At 38.5% G+C, this 14,424-nt stretch overlaps 1 protein-coding gene across 2 annotated transcripts in view; it reads left to right on the top strand.

The window, feature by feature from the left end:
* The window catches only part of ERCC6 (ERCC excision repair 6, chromatin remodeling factor), a 49,427-nt gene that overhangs the window by 487 nt on the left and 34,516 nt on the right, over window positions 1-14,424 (top strand). Inside the window, exons 1-5 of one of the 2 annotated variants that reach the window (XM_035330037.1) lie at window positions 49-158; window positions 1,034-1,467; window positions 3,875-3,995; window positions 6,206-6,314; window positions 8,278-9,004. In XM_035330037.1, coding sequence (XP_035185928.1) covers window positions 1,037-1,467; window positions 3,875-3,995; window positions 6,206-6,314; window positions 8,278-9,004 — 1,388 coding nt within the window. In that variant the 5' untranslated portion in view covers window positions 49-158; window positions 1,034-1,036. Of the gene's footprint in view, window positions 1-48; window positions 159-1,033; window positions 1,468-3,874; window positions 3,996-6,205; window positions 6,315-8,277; window positions 9,005-14,424 lie in introns of those variants that run through there. The other variant, XM_035330038.1, reaches the window with a different exon arrangement.

The raw sequence follows: 14,424 nt of genomic DNA, 5'->3' as shown, positions 1-14,424 counted from the left end.
GGGGGGAGGTGAGCGCTGCGCCTGGGGGCGGCGGGCAGCGCGGCGGGGCGGCGGGGCCCGGGCCGCTGCGTGCCCCCGGCGCCGGGGGGAGGCCGCGGAAGGCAGCCTGCACGGGTGAGGTCTGCACGTAGTTGAGCGCAGCCTGAGCCCTCCCGGAGATGAGCACAAACGCGTCCTGGCGCAGGCTGGAGGGCTCCAAGCAGCGGCAGCGCCGGGTGCCCCGGTGCCTGTGCCGAGGTGTGCCATCGCCCGTGCGGGCTGCTGCTGCTCTGGGATGGGTCCGCGGGCCGCAGCCTGCGGCGGCTGTCAGCGGTGCTGGGCTGGCAATTGCCCTGGTCGGATGTTGAGGTACTTCTGTCTTCCCTTGACTGCGTTTCCTTGCGTTGCAGCACTGGAGGCTTCTCTCTTCTCCAGTTGCTTTATTTGGCTTCTCCCTCGTAGTTTCTTACCTTGTCAAAAGGTAAGAGGCTGCGCTCCAGAGATGGACATGGGTTTCTGGCTGTAGTCTTACCATCAGCAAACAGAGAAACACATCCACTTTTCCACCTAGGTTTGACCCATCTCTGTGTCCCTCCAAGAGTCAACTTGATTGTTGTGCCTTACCATTCTGCTGAAAACTTCTGTCAGGCTGTTTCACGTACTCAGAAAATACCAGTGGGGTGGTTGTTGTTGTTGTTTTTGATTGGTTTGTGGTTTTTTAAACTACCCTGTCTTACTCTGTTTTGACCACTTGTATTTTTGTTTCTGGGGTACGTTATGTTGCACGTGTTACGTTGTAGTCTTCTGGAGCCTGACCGCTCGGGCAAGACTCCGTTCACTCTCTGGTAAGGGAGCAGTAGTTGCAGGCAGTTTTCTTAATGCCAGCATTTTCCATGACTGTTCCATGTTGTACTCTTCTCTAAGAAGTTTAACAATTTCTCGTAAAGAAATAAGCGTATTGTTTTGCTTCTGTTTGGTTGCAACCTCTGTGAGAAAGTGTGCAAATATTCTTATGACAATGTGGTTGTTATCATTCTTTGTTGCCTTTGAACACAGGATGCCAACAGAAAACAACCACCTAGCAGACAATATTCAAGAACAAGACACTGGTACTGCTGTAAGCAATAATCATCTCCATAATGCTGAAGAATCAGGAACTAAACAAGAAAATGGCGTGTGCAACAGTGACCTGGGTAATAGTTCTGGAATTCACAACTCTCCCAGCCAGCCATCCACCTCTATGGCAGTTCCTTTGGAGGCGCCCAAAAGAGGACAACCCCTGTTACATATCAACAGGCAGCAGATTCAGTCTGTTTCTTATAGCGCACAGGCTGCTGAACTCAAAGGTTTAGGAGTTGATGTCTATGACCAGGATGTATTGGAGCAAGGAGTTCTTCAGCAAGTAGATAATGCAATTAATGAAGCTAACAAAGCAACAAAAATAGCTGATGCTGAGAAGGAGTATCAGTCAGTGCTGGATGACTTAAGGTAAGTTTTGTGTCCTTAATGTTCTTTTCTGTTACTGGTAATCAGATGAGGCTCTATGTCTCATGTTTTTAAAAATTGGAATAAAAAAAAAAATTCAAAGCACTAGATCACATGTACTTTTCTGGACTGTCCACCTTTGGTGGAAAAAAAATCACATTAGGACAGTGAAGCATAGCTCTTATTTGACTTGTTCGGTCATGCATCAAGGCAGTAGAGACATAAGACATAGAGCGCATCTCCTTTTTCTGCTTTGTTGCCTACCTTGCCAAGATACATGTCTGTTTCCTGCCCAGTGGAGAGCTGCATTATACCCTGTTATTCAAAGCTATATTCAGAAAAGTACCACTTCTTCAATCTTGCATGCTTCATGTGGTTACCCACTTCTGGTTGCTTTCTGTAACTTGTTACAGTTATTTTCCATAACTTGAATGAATTCATAACATGGGGGTACTGCATCTATGACAACCTTATCACAAGTGTTTGCAGGAAGTACTTAAGGACACCTTCAAATAATCAAATCCTTAACTAGGAGCCACGAGTCTAATTAGATTATCCAGTTATTGAAAGAGCAGTGCACAGCACTGTTACTTGATATTGTCCTGATTTTCTTTAATAAGTGTCATCTAAGTTTTTTCTTACCCCTCTATTTTCAAATGCCATGTACAGTCTTAAAATTAGACTTACATGAGGATGCAAATTGTTTGCACAGACCTGCAGAACCTCTGCTGTAGAAGAGTGCAAATCTAAAAATTGATTTTGAGGGAAAAAAAAAAAAACAGATATAGCTGACATTGAATAGAGGGACCAACAGAAGTAAAAATGTGAGTAGAGCATGATTGAGTTGATCAGAGTACTCTAACACTGAGCATTTTTTTTGAGTAGTTGGTATGGAGTTCATAGTAGAAGCAAAATTCATGTGAATATTACCTCGTCCTGTAAGTAGATGAAGGAGAAGAAAAGAATGGCTGAAGTTAGTGTTATATCCTGCAGTCCTATTAAATAAAGCTTTGTGGAAGAGGATAGTAGCAGCAAGTGACCTTCAGGCCAAGGAAGCAAAGGCCAATAGGTCAGACACCATCTACATAAAGGTGCTGTATATAAAAGCAACAAAAAAAGAGGACTGAGAAGGGGAATGATACGCTTCAAAAGTGTTGAAGGGGAGTGGAAGGCTGAAGGTGTGCAGACAGCACTGATAGCTGGCAGAGCACATCTCCTAGGACGCTCGTGCTCGAGTCCAGATTAGAACTGAAGAGAGGTAAGTGATCTAACAATTATGGAAGCTATATAGTTAATTTCTTTGCATACAAGAGGAATTATGGCTGCTTTATGGGTGTTGTTAAGTTTCCTATGATGTTTTTCATAATGTTTTGCGATGCTTATTTGTATATCTTTATTAAATATTCTGCTGTTTCAATCAACAAGCACAGATTTATTGCTTCTGACAGTGGGGTGGTACCTCATTCTTGCAAACAAATTCAGTAGCAGTAACAAATTATACTAGATTTTAGTATGTGGTTCAACCGGAATTTCCTATTGTATGTAGAAACACGGAAAATTGTCGTGCATAAGTAAGAAAAGTTTAATGTACATGTGCTGTTAATTCTTTGAGCTATTCTTTGAGCAATTCTTCCTGAAACTGTTTGTATCTTGTAATCTATTCCTTGTGTAAGAGAGATTGTAAAGGTAAAACAAATGGGCTTCCTTATATAACAGCATCAAACTATTAAAACAGGTTTCCAAAATGAAAACATAGGATTTCCCATTTAGATTATTTTATAGTATCATCAAATCATGTAGGTTGGAAGAGACCTTCATGGTCATCGAGTTCAATCATCAACCTGACCTACTGAGTCCCATCACTAAACCATGTCTTTTAGTGCTACGTCCACAGTATCAGGACCATGCACAGAGTGGAGGGAGCAAGCTCCAGATCCAACTACTGAGTTCAAAAAGTCATTTAATATGAAGTACTCTCATCTAGAACTTATCTAAGAACAGATGCTACACTTGACCTTAGCTGGTTCTGTGCCACTTCCATCCCTGGCACTTGTCCCTGCAACATGTGTTTTATTGCATTGCATTTTGTTTAATGATGAAATCAACCACTGACACTTCCTTGTGAACACTATCATATTTGTAACTTCTGAATACTAAATATTGCAGTGGTTTGTCCTTTCTTTTGACATTTTAGTATAAGCAAGACTTTGTTTATGAATGTTTAATGATGTTTAAGTTTTTTAAGTGTTCGGTATTCCTAGTAATGTTTAACTATAAGATGCTTATTTAGAAACCTACCTTTGGTCTCTTTTAAATTTTACTTTAAACATTCTGGAATTATTTGAATTGAGAATGTTCTATTTTTCTTTAGTAGAGCTGAGCAATACATTGCAATCTTCTTGTTTTTCAGATCATGCACATCATCTCTGAAACAAATAAACAAAATTATTGAGCAACTTTCACCTCAAGCTGCCAACAACAAAGATATAAACAGAAAACTAGATTCTGTGAAACGACAAAAATATAACAAGGTGATAAGATTACATTAATTTCCTGCTGACAATACTTACCTTGTACTTTGACTTAAGTTTTGGCTTATGTGATATAATTTTTTTTTAGTTATATAATTCAGAGTCAATCAAAAATTGCTGTTCCTTCCCTTTGTGCGTGGTTTAATATTCTACCAAAAAATGTAAAGAACTAAAGATGTGAAAGAGAGAGGTTGTTTTGTTTTGTTGTGGGTGGGGGGTGGGAGAGTGATTGTAAATTTCAGACCAAGCTGTAAAGCTGATGTTCTAGGGCTTGCTTGGAAGTCTGATATGCATTAATTTTAATTAATCCTTCCCAGTAGTATTTAGAGAAATAGCAATGCATTGTTAGAGCATGATGTAGCTGATCTAAATCTCTGCTCCTGTGGTCTTCGTCACCCATCTTCCTTTCCCTAAGTCGTCTGTCACTGTCTGTGTCTTTCCTATACCAGTACACATCATTCCCCTCTGTGAGCTATTCTAACTCACTGACTTGGCAGAAGCTGCTCTTGCTTTTTCCTGCCAGACTAGTAAGTCAAAGGAGCTTGTAGAGCAACCTAGCAGGCATCAGTATAATGTAAGCAGTAGACCTGTATAGCTGTGAATAGGAAGGAGACTTGAGAAAAGGGAAACTTGTCCTGGTCAGGAATATAGCTCTTAGATCTGCTCACTGTCTCATGGAAATGGACCTTAATTTCTCTAATGACCACCTGACTGAAAAGCTTTCAGACACTTTTTCCCACTCTCAGGTCATTTGCCACTAACTCTATTCAGTGTTTTTTATATTTTATTATTGTTTTGATCATTTCAGCAACTTAGATAATGTTGTGTGCACAACTTTTCCATTAAAGAGAGTGAAGGGGGGCTGTCTTGAATAGAGAGGTACAGGACTAGAAATGAGTAGCTCGTAGTAGTAGAAAGTAACTGTACACTGTACTTTCTTGTTTTCACGTTACTTGAGTAATTTATGCAAGTGTTAGTTGCAGACGAAGTTCATATCTCTTTGGAAATCCATGGTTAGCCATCTCTGATGGCCTTTGAATGGTAACTGTCAATCCCTGTATGAAAACTAAAATCTGTAAAAGTGGTTCCAGTAACCTCAAGAGTCTGGTTAAATTACAGCATGTTTGAAGGCAGGCACTGTATTTGAAGCTGGTCTTGGACTACTTCTTTGCGTGTGGAAGTGACTTTTAGTACTTTTCCTTTTGTAGTATATTGTAGCATACATGAATACACTTTGTGGTGTGAAAAGTACTACATAAAGGCATGGGTAGGCTAGTGAATCTTTATTCACACAAAAAAAAAAATACTCTGTGCTGTGAACTTTTTTTTTAACCTCAATTATGTGCCTAGGTAGATGAGGAAATATCTTGAGAGTGGAGTTACATATGTGGAAATTTGCATTGCCTATGTCTTTGTTTTTACTGTTTGGAATTTCTTGTTTATAAATGAAAGTTAGCAATACCAAGGAATTGCAACATTACTGGTAAATACCCAGTTGAGGGTATTGCAGTCAGATAAAAGATGTAGCAGAAGAGCTAGATATGAACCATTTTCTTAGTGTTAATGAGCTATGCTAGCTTGTTAGGACATCTGTAATGTTGAATTTTTCACTTATTTTTCAGAAGTATTTATGGGTTTTGCTGTTAAATTAGCTGTGATCATTCATGAATTAACTGTATAGAAATGTATATTGACTGGATTTACATTTTCCATTTCTAAGCAAACATTCTAAAACTTCTGGGATGATAAAATAAATCTTATTAAATCTTATAGCTGATTTTAGTGCCTTATTACCCAGTAATCCAGTCTTGCAAAACATTAACAAATTCTTTAGTATTCTCTGCATATCTTGCAAGTGCAATTAATGGGCTTCCTGTGCTAGTAGCAACCTAGTTATAAAATGACTTTGAAAGATGGACATAAAAATGCGTAACGAGCATGTGAAATCTGTGTGTTAAAAAATCTGATCGTACTGCATGTGTATTTTAAGGTAAGTTACACACAAAATTGTGCGTGTTCTATGAATCAATGCCCTGCAGATACATGGTGACAATTTTTTGCACTTTTTTTAAAATTTAATACTTTGAATATTTGAATATGACTTTCTGTTGGAAAATACTGCAAATATTCTCACAAAAGTATTGTTTAAAAGAATATCACGTCTATGAATCAGACTAAAAATTAAATGATGTATCTAATTCTCATTCAAGGAGCAGCAGCTAAAGAAGATCAATGCAAAACAAAAACGTCTCCAAGCAATTATTGGTGGAACAGAGATTCTTGATAAAATAAGTGAGATTGAATTTGAGGATGATGAAGGTATGGGAGAAAGCTGGAAGTTCTCTTTTACTTTGATGTAATGCCTTTTGTTGTTCAAAGGTAACTTGCAAGATCCTTGCCAATAAGGAAATAAATTTCAGTGGTTTGTTTTCAAAGAGAGACTTAAGAACGCTTATTCTCTGCACCTGCAGAATTACAGATCTTGGCATATTCATATGGGAAGTTTTAAAAAAATGGATGTTAATCCATGTTCAGCTCAGTAGGGATGGCTGATGCACATTAGAGTATTGGGCTTAATAAATTGGAAATCTTCACATTTTTTTCACAGCTAATTTGATAAAGATGACTAACATCATGATTGAATTACATTTTATATGCTGTATGCTATCAATCAGAATTAACAAAATTGTTTTTTCTTATTGTTGGGAAATCGCATTAGAAATGGAGGGAGGAAGTGTTTAGTTTTTTTTTTCAGGCTGTATTACACTGAAGAATAAAATAAAAGAAATAACTTCTTTCAGAACAATATATTTGTTCTCTCAGTGTTTTCTTATGCAAACAATTTTCACTGTTAACTTTCTCACTGCCCTCTGCAAACCAAGCTTGGATTTTGTAACTCCAGGTTGGCTGTATCTTGCCCACCACCATTTGCAGTGTTCTGCAGGGCAAGCTTGGACCCAGACAATGTTGTTGCCCCATGCATTAACCCCCTCAGCTATCCTGTTGCAGAAGGGTGTCTGCTGTGTGTCCACTGCAGAAGTGGATTCCAGATCTCACAGAGCTCTTTTTTCCCCTCCTGGCTCAACAAAACTTACTGGGTGTGAAAACCTCATTAAAGCTTTCTTAGTATAAAATCATCATAAGCCTTTTTTCTTGTAACAGGCTCATGCAGTAAGACTCAGGCACCCACTGTGATGAAATGTAGTTAGAAAGTGAATGGAGCCCATGACAGGAGAAGTGGGGTTCAGTAGTTCCAGAGATTCAAGAAACTGAGGGGGCTCGAAAGGGAGGGGTTTTGTGCCTGATGCATTATCGTTATTCATTAAACATGCTTTGGTGATAAAATACGGTGTTTTTAATGGGGCAGTAGCATGCCATGCTGATGATTCTGGTATAGCTACTCTGAAATTTTAGACCTTTAACACATTTCAGGCTGGAATTTCCCTTCAGCTTCTTGAATTCAAGAGATTTCCTTCCTCTATGGTTTCAGATACCAGTTATAACTTCAGTTAAATGTGTTAATAAGTATATTAACTGTGTATGCGGTTTAACTGAAGCGTTCTTTTATGGCAATGCAATGTGCAGCCAATCTGACTTTTAAAGTTGTAATCCCAAGGTTAGCGTGTTAGTATTGTAGAGTAGGAAGATAGTGGTTGGATAGTTGGTTTGTGTGTTGTTTTTTTGTTTGTTTGCTTGTTTGTTTGTTTTAAGCATCTTTTATGTGTACCTTAATATTTGTGTCTCTGTCCTGGTATGGTTAATAGAAATGTCAAATTTCAAGCATATGAGTAGGACTGAAAAGTCAGTAATAAAAAAAAAAAGAAATGGACAGTGCTGCTCCATATGCAAACTGTGGTTTCTTGCAGTAAATATGATTGAATTGAAAGCATTAGGGGACACATTAGAGCTCATGTGGCATTGAGGGTTATTCATTTATGGTTGTTTTTGCTGATGCTGTGGGTTGTTCCAGAAGTATTAGCATTTTGATAGTGGATGTAATGTTCCCTCTATGAATTTTTAGAAGTAGTTTGAAGTTGTTGTTGTTGGTTTTTTGTTTGTTGTTTTTTTTTTTGTTTGATTGTTTTTTTTAAAAAAAAAAGGTCCTTTGGCCTTTTGTTTTATTGGTTTCTGGCTTTTCTGAACTTCTTATATTGTATGTAAGTTTGGAGTTGCGTATAAAAACCATATGGATTTAAAGCTCGAAAATAAGGTTGTTCCTGTGTTTGAGTTACTCAGGACACGTGAAAGGTATAATGGATGTTCTGATTTTTTTTTGTTCCAGAACCGGGTCCATCCTCTCTTGGCAGTATGCTTATGCCCGTTCAGGAAACAGAGTGGGAGGAACTTATTCGTACTGGCCAGATGACCCCTTTTGGAACTAAAATACCTCAGAAGCCAGAGAGGAAGGCACGCCGATTAATGCTAAATGAAGCATCTGATTTCGAGAAGTATTTAGCAGACCAAGCTAAGCTGTCATCTGAGAGAAAGAAGTTATCCCTTCACAAAGGAACAAAGAAGAAAGCTCAAGCCAAAAATGTTCAATGCATAGCTTCCACGTCTACTACAAAGGAAAAAAAAAGTAAATCCCTGTCAAAAACAGATAAGCGGTTAAAAAAACACTTGAAGAAACTTCAGAAGCATGCCCTTCAGATTCAGTCAAAAGCAGGGATTCCAAAAGAAAAGAAATATCCTGAGACCAAGAAGCCGAAACATGAACAGGACGATGATAGTGGAGAGTCTGAGTATGTACCTGATGAGGAGCTCTTTGATCCAGAAGAAGTCGAAGAGGAGGAAGAATGGGTACCTTCTCATGCTAATAATGATTCTGATTATGAACTCAAGAATTTGTCAAGAAAGGGAAAATACTCGGTGAAGAGAGATTCTAAAGAAGCTGAAGAAGATGCTGACTACTTTCCAAGCTCTGAGGAGGAAGAGCCTACAGTAGGGAAGCGCAAAGTAAAGAGATGGAGAGATGATGGAGATGAAGACTATTATAAACAGAGACTAAGGTTAGTCCTAGACATTTTATTAGTAACATTAACAGATGATATTGCACATGTCAAAGGCAGGCTATAATACACAGGTGGGAATTGGAGACATTGAGAAGAATCATAGCCTTCCAGAAAAGAATCAGGCTTACCTCTTAATTATAATGACTTTGCTATTTATTTTTTCTGATTGATATAGGGTCCTTCAAAAAAGTCATTCCAGTATTTGATTTGTTTGTTATTTGCAGAACTGTGAATGTGCCAACAATGGAGTGTATATATAAAGCAACATGTTACTTGGCAGCATTACTGCTTACTTAAGTAGTGCTTTTGTCTGCAGATCTTTATATCTACTTTTCAAATATACATGATTTGTTCTGTTTGATAAGTAAAATTACAGGCAGACTGACCCTTCAGAGGGAGAGCATTTTTAGAGTGAGAGAAATCTTTGTTTTGGCTTAGGATTAAATGCTCAGTTTTTGGCTTTAGTTAACTGCTAGTCAATAAGAAATTCCTTGAACAGATCATACTATGTACTATTTATGTAGAATCTATTCGTTTATTGAAATATGAGAAAAATGTGTATAGTGTATCTGGCTAACAGGTTTACTTGAACGTCAGTACAAAGTGGATTTCGAATTTAAACTTGTGAAAATTCATACTAGAAAGGACATCATCTGTATTATTTGATTAGCAAGTTATCTCTTGCATAGTTTAGATACGTAATAAAGACTGGATGTTCATATTGCTATGACTCAAATCTAAGACGAGCTGCCCTGTTTGACGACGGTTTTTGTTCTTAATGAGGGTGATGTCCTTATCTAAAGAGGTAATGGAAACAGTAGTAGTAGTTTTCTCTTGCTACAGTAACCTCAGGTTGTAAACTGTGTAAGATTTATAAAGTAAGTCAGCATCTTCTGTTAAATAGACTAGTATAATTAGGTGGTTAAGTGTAACTAAAATGTCAGGAACACAAGTTGCTTCTGAAAATGGCAGTTGAAACACCAGGTGCTTATCTGTAGTTTATGAAATTTATATAGCCTGTGTGTCGATGGTTTCTCTGGAGCTATGGTGTGCAGTTGAGATGTCTTCTCTATGGATAGCATAGCTGTTGAGCTCCTGAGAATAAGACTGCAGTGTTTCCATTTTCACTACTGCCTGGTAAATGTTTTTAAGGGCCAACGAAGTGATCTGTAATTTGCTAAGCTCTTAAAATGCTAACTAGACATGCCAGTAAAGTTAAGGAATAGTTTTTACACACTGGGAGCTAAAAGATCAAGATCAACTAAAATAAAACCATTTTAGTGTTCTCTAACTGCTGACATGTTATCTCTTTTCTGCTCTAACTGTTGAGCTTCATACAATGAATGTCAGCCTGTTGATAGCACGCTTACTTTGAAATCATTACTTTTTGTGAATGTCCTTCAAGTAGTTTATAGCCCTTCAGAAAAACATAGATTCCAAGTTGCAAACAGCTGTCCTAGAATGAAAGGAACAATAGATAATAGGGCTGTTGGTGAAGAGTGACTGATGTAGTGAAAGGTATAGCATAATGCCTAGTTAATGGTTGGGAGACTTAAATTTTACAGAAATATAAAGCCTTACAGAGTTAAATGAAGCTGTATCAGAGAAGCAGAGGTATAAATACCTATCTTTTCATGTTGTGAGAGCCTGAGCTGCTGTGGAAGAAGAGGTATATTCTAACAGCAGAAGTACTTGCACGGTTTCAGAATTGTTCCTGGTAACAGAACTGTAAGTAGGAAGAGCCCAACTTGACTTTCACATCTGAAATTGCTAAGGCAGATCAGGAGCTGACGTGAGGTGTTAAGCTAGCAATCCCAGGATGCTGCTTTTCAAAGTTAAAGCGTAGTTTTATTGCTCTTGCATAGAAGATTTGAACAGCTAATCTGAATGGTGTCCATAGGGTCAAAAAGAAATGTGTTCTTATTGGATGCATTTAAAAAAATGAATTGTATTTAATTGGTAAAATATTTACTATTTTATTGAATAAAACTGTGTTCTTCACATTTGAATTAGACCAGTATTAAATCATTTTTAATTCAGTGTTTTCATCAAGAGTAATTTATTTTGATTGAAAGTTTTAATATGACTCTCAGTTTAAATTCATTGAAACACGTTTTTTAATAACGTTAAGATTGTGACAATTTATCCTTAGCAAAGTCATATCATAGACTATGTTTCTTTTGGTTACTAAAGTTACAATAAAAGCTTAAATGAATTTTAGAAATATCAATAACTGTAATTGCCACCAAAACACTACATCTCTTAAAAATTTCATAGCTACAGTTATTGTGGCTGTTAAGCTGCAGCTGTCCACATTGACGTTTTTATGCTGACACCCCCAGGTAATCTTCATTATGGGAAATGCCATGAGAAAATAAAGTGTAGCGAATTAAGAAACATATTAAGAATGCTATAGAAATTCTGTCATTTGCTTACATTTATGTCTTATTTCACAACAGTTTTACTTTTGAATGCAAATGAATGGGTGAGATTATGGTATATTTTACCCCTGAGATAGGCAAGGCAAAGTCCTTTAGGATTACTTTAGTCCTCCGAACATCTAGTCTTGTGCTTGGCGCTGAATAAAGTCCTACACTCCCAAAGATTGAAAATGAGTTTCCTTGACATTAAAACTTTTCAGGGATGGGACTTGAAGAGATTGGTCTGTGTCAAGGGGAAAATATGGTGATGTTGTTAAAGCATGATAATTAGCTAACTGCGGGACTGCTCAGCTTCTCCAGAAGAGAGTGCTTCCAGATGAGGAGCTGGTGCATCCGCAGGAAACAGGGCAGGCAGGGGAGTGCCCCATTCTTTGCTTTTCTCCTAGAGGCAACTTGCAGCAGTCAGCATGGTTGTTGCTCAAAGCAAGATGTAATCAGTGGGAAGGCTAGCTTTTCACTAGCTTTTCCATATACATTCTTAGTAATTTCAGTTCTCTTCCCTTGCATGGGTCTTGCCTTTGTTTGCTTACCATTACTGGAACAGTGATGGTGTTTGTGCAGAGACACAGGGAAAAATCATAGGATCACAGAAGGGTCTTTAACATCCCTTCCAACCCAAACCACCTCATTCCAACCCACCTGCCACAGGCAAGGTTACCTCCCACTAGATCAGGTTGCTCAAAGCCACATTCAACCTCACCTTAAACACTTCCTCGCCTTAAACACATCCACAGCTTCTCTGGGCAACCTGGTCCAGTGCATCACCACCTCTGAGTGAAGAATTTCTTCCTTATATATACTCTAAATCTCCTCTCTTTTAGTTTAAAGCCATTACTCCTTGTCCTATCACTCCACTCCCTGACGAAGAGTCCCTCCCCAGCTTTCCTGTAGCCCCCTTTAGGCACTGGCAGGCTGCTGTAAGGTCTCCCAGGTGCATTCTCTTCTCCAGGCTGACCACATCTCTCAGCCTGTCTTCACAGGAGAGGTGCTCCAGCCCCCTGATCATCCTAGTGGCCCTCCTCTGGACTTGTTCTAATACATTTCTATCTTTCTTGTGCTGGGGGCCCCAGAGCTGAAGGCTCCAGGTGGGCTCTCATGAGAGCAGAGCAGAGGGGGAGAATCCCCTCCCTCACCAAGCTGGCCACGCTGCTCTGTGGCTGACTGCACCACACAGCTTGCTGTAATCAGCAGACTTGCTGAAGGTGTACTCAATCTCAATGTCCATGTCACCAGCAAAGATGTAAAACAGTGCTGGTCCCAGTACTGACCCCTGAGGAGCACCACTTGTCACTGACCTCCACCTGACAGTTGAGCTGTTGACTGCATCTCTTTGAGTGTGACCATCCAGCCAATTCCTTACCCACAGAGTGGTCCATCTGCCAAATCTATGTCCCTCCAATTTAGAGACAAGGATATCATCTGGGGTCAGTGTCAAATGCTTTGCACAAGTCCCAGTAGATGATGCCAGTTGCTCTTCCCCTATCCACCAATGCTGTACCCCCATCATAGAAGGACACCAGATTTGTCAGATTTTTCTTCGTATTATTCTTATTGTCAGGTTATTCTTTCTATTATTCTTTCTTCCAAGGTTTTACAGCTGTGGAAGGTGCAAACTACACAGTTTTTTGCATATTAATCAGCATTCTCCTTTGATGTATTAAAATGGAAAGTGTAAATGTAATCAAATAATTTTAGGTCCTTCTATGTAGTTAATGTGTTACACTGCTGACATCACTAATACAATATCTACATGGGGCAATAGCTTGGAAACAAACAAAAAAATAGTAGCAATCTTAAGGTCACTGTTCCCATAGCAGCTGCCAGTATGTATATGCCTACTGCTTCAGGGAAGGAATTATATCTCACACTGGGGGAGATAAGTGCCATATCTATGTTTTCTTGTGTATTTTGTATAGTTTTTGGAGTACTGTTAGCCGAATAGCTCTTCATTCAAGTGCTGTCAAGTGCTGAGAGGCAAGGCTAGAAAAGCTGCTGCTTTCCATGTCTCCCAAGTGACATCCAAGCAGCGGAGTTGCTGGAAGTTGTGGCTATCAATGCAGAAAACAGTTGATAAAGGTCAAACAAAATAAAATTAGCTAAAATATAAGTTGTGTTTTTTTCAAGTCAGATCAGTTTTTGTATGCTAGCTGTCTTTGAAGTTACCGGAATCACTGAATCTCTCATTGTTTCAGAGTTATAAATTTAAAAAGGATTAAATACTACCTTTTGTGGAAGACATTTTCTTAGAGCATCCTAACTGCTCTTTAAAATGACAAATCCAAGACACAAATGAAGATATATTTTGGCTCACTCACTGAGTACACCTTTCATTCTAAGCTCAAGTGTGTAATTGTCTACATCAGTCTTAATTTACTTGCAGAGACTTGTGGTACTAACTGCATTTATTTCATCTGTTAGGACGTACCAATTAAATCCACCCATACAGACCATAAAAAGTTAGATCAGAAAAGTAATGCTGAATGCTTCAATTTAGCAAATTAGAATAATCTGTAAGGGGTTCTTAGCTGTCTAAAATAGAAAACATATTGTGCTTCAAAAATGCAAACTATATTAAACACTCAGCTTGGTTCCTGACTGTATTTTAAAAAGAAACAAAAATCAAATTGTGTTCATTACTGTTTTGGATGCAGAATTTCTTTCTAGGGTATTGCAATAAGTGGGAAATGGGCTTAGTATCTGAATGCAATCTTATAGTAAGGAAGGTTTAATTGTATGATATATGGCTTTGATACTGTACGTGCAGGATGAAATTGTACTTAACGTTAGTGACCCATGGACAGCATAAGAGCAAATTTCTCAAAGGTCATGCTTGTGTTCTCAAGAGACTTTGGTGATACAATAAAACCTGTGTTTCTTGATTGTTAGGTACATTAATGAAATTTAACTGAGATTCATAAGGATATTTTTAATTTTGTCATTATATTACGTAGTAATGAAATTCTGAGCTACTGCTGT

This window comes from Oxyura jamaicensis, chromosome 6 (assembly GCF_011077185.1).
Source record: "Oxyura jamaicensis isolate SHBP4307 breed ruddy duck chromosome 6, BPBGC_Ojam_1.0, whole genome shotgun sequence".
In the NCBI taxonomy this organism is placed as follows: Eukaryota; Metazoa; Chordata; class Aves; order Anseriformes; family Anatidae; genus Oxyura; species Oxyura jamaicensis.
Note: the sequence above shows the minus strand (reverse complement) of the source record. Positions and strands in the feature narration are given on the sequence as shown.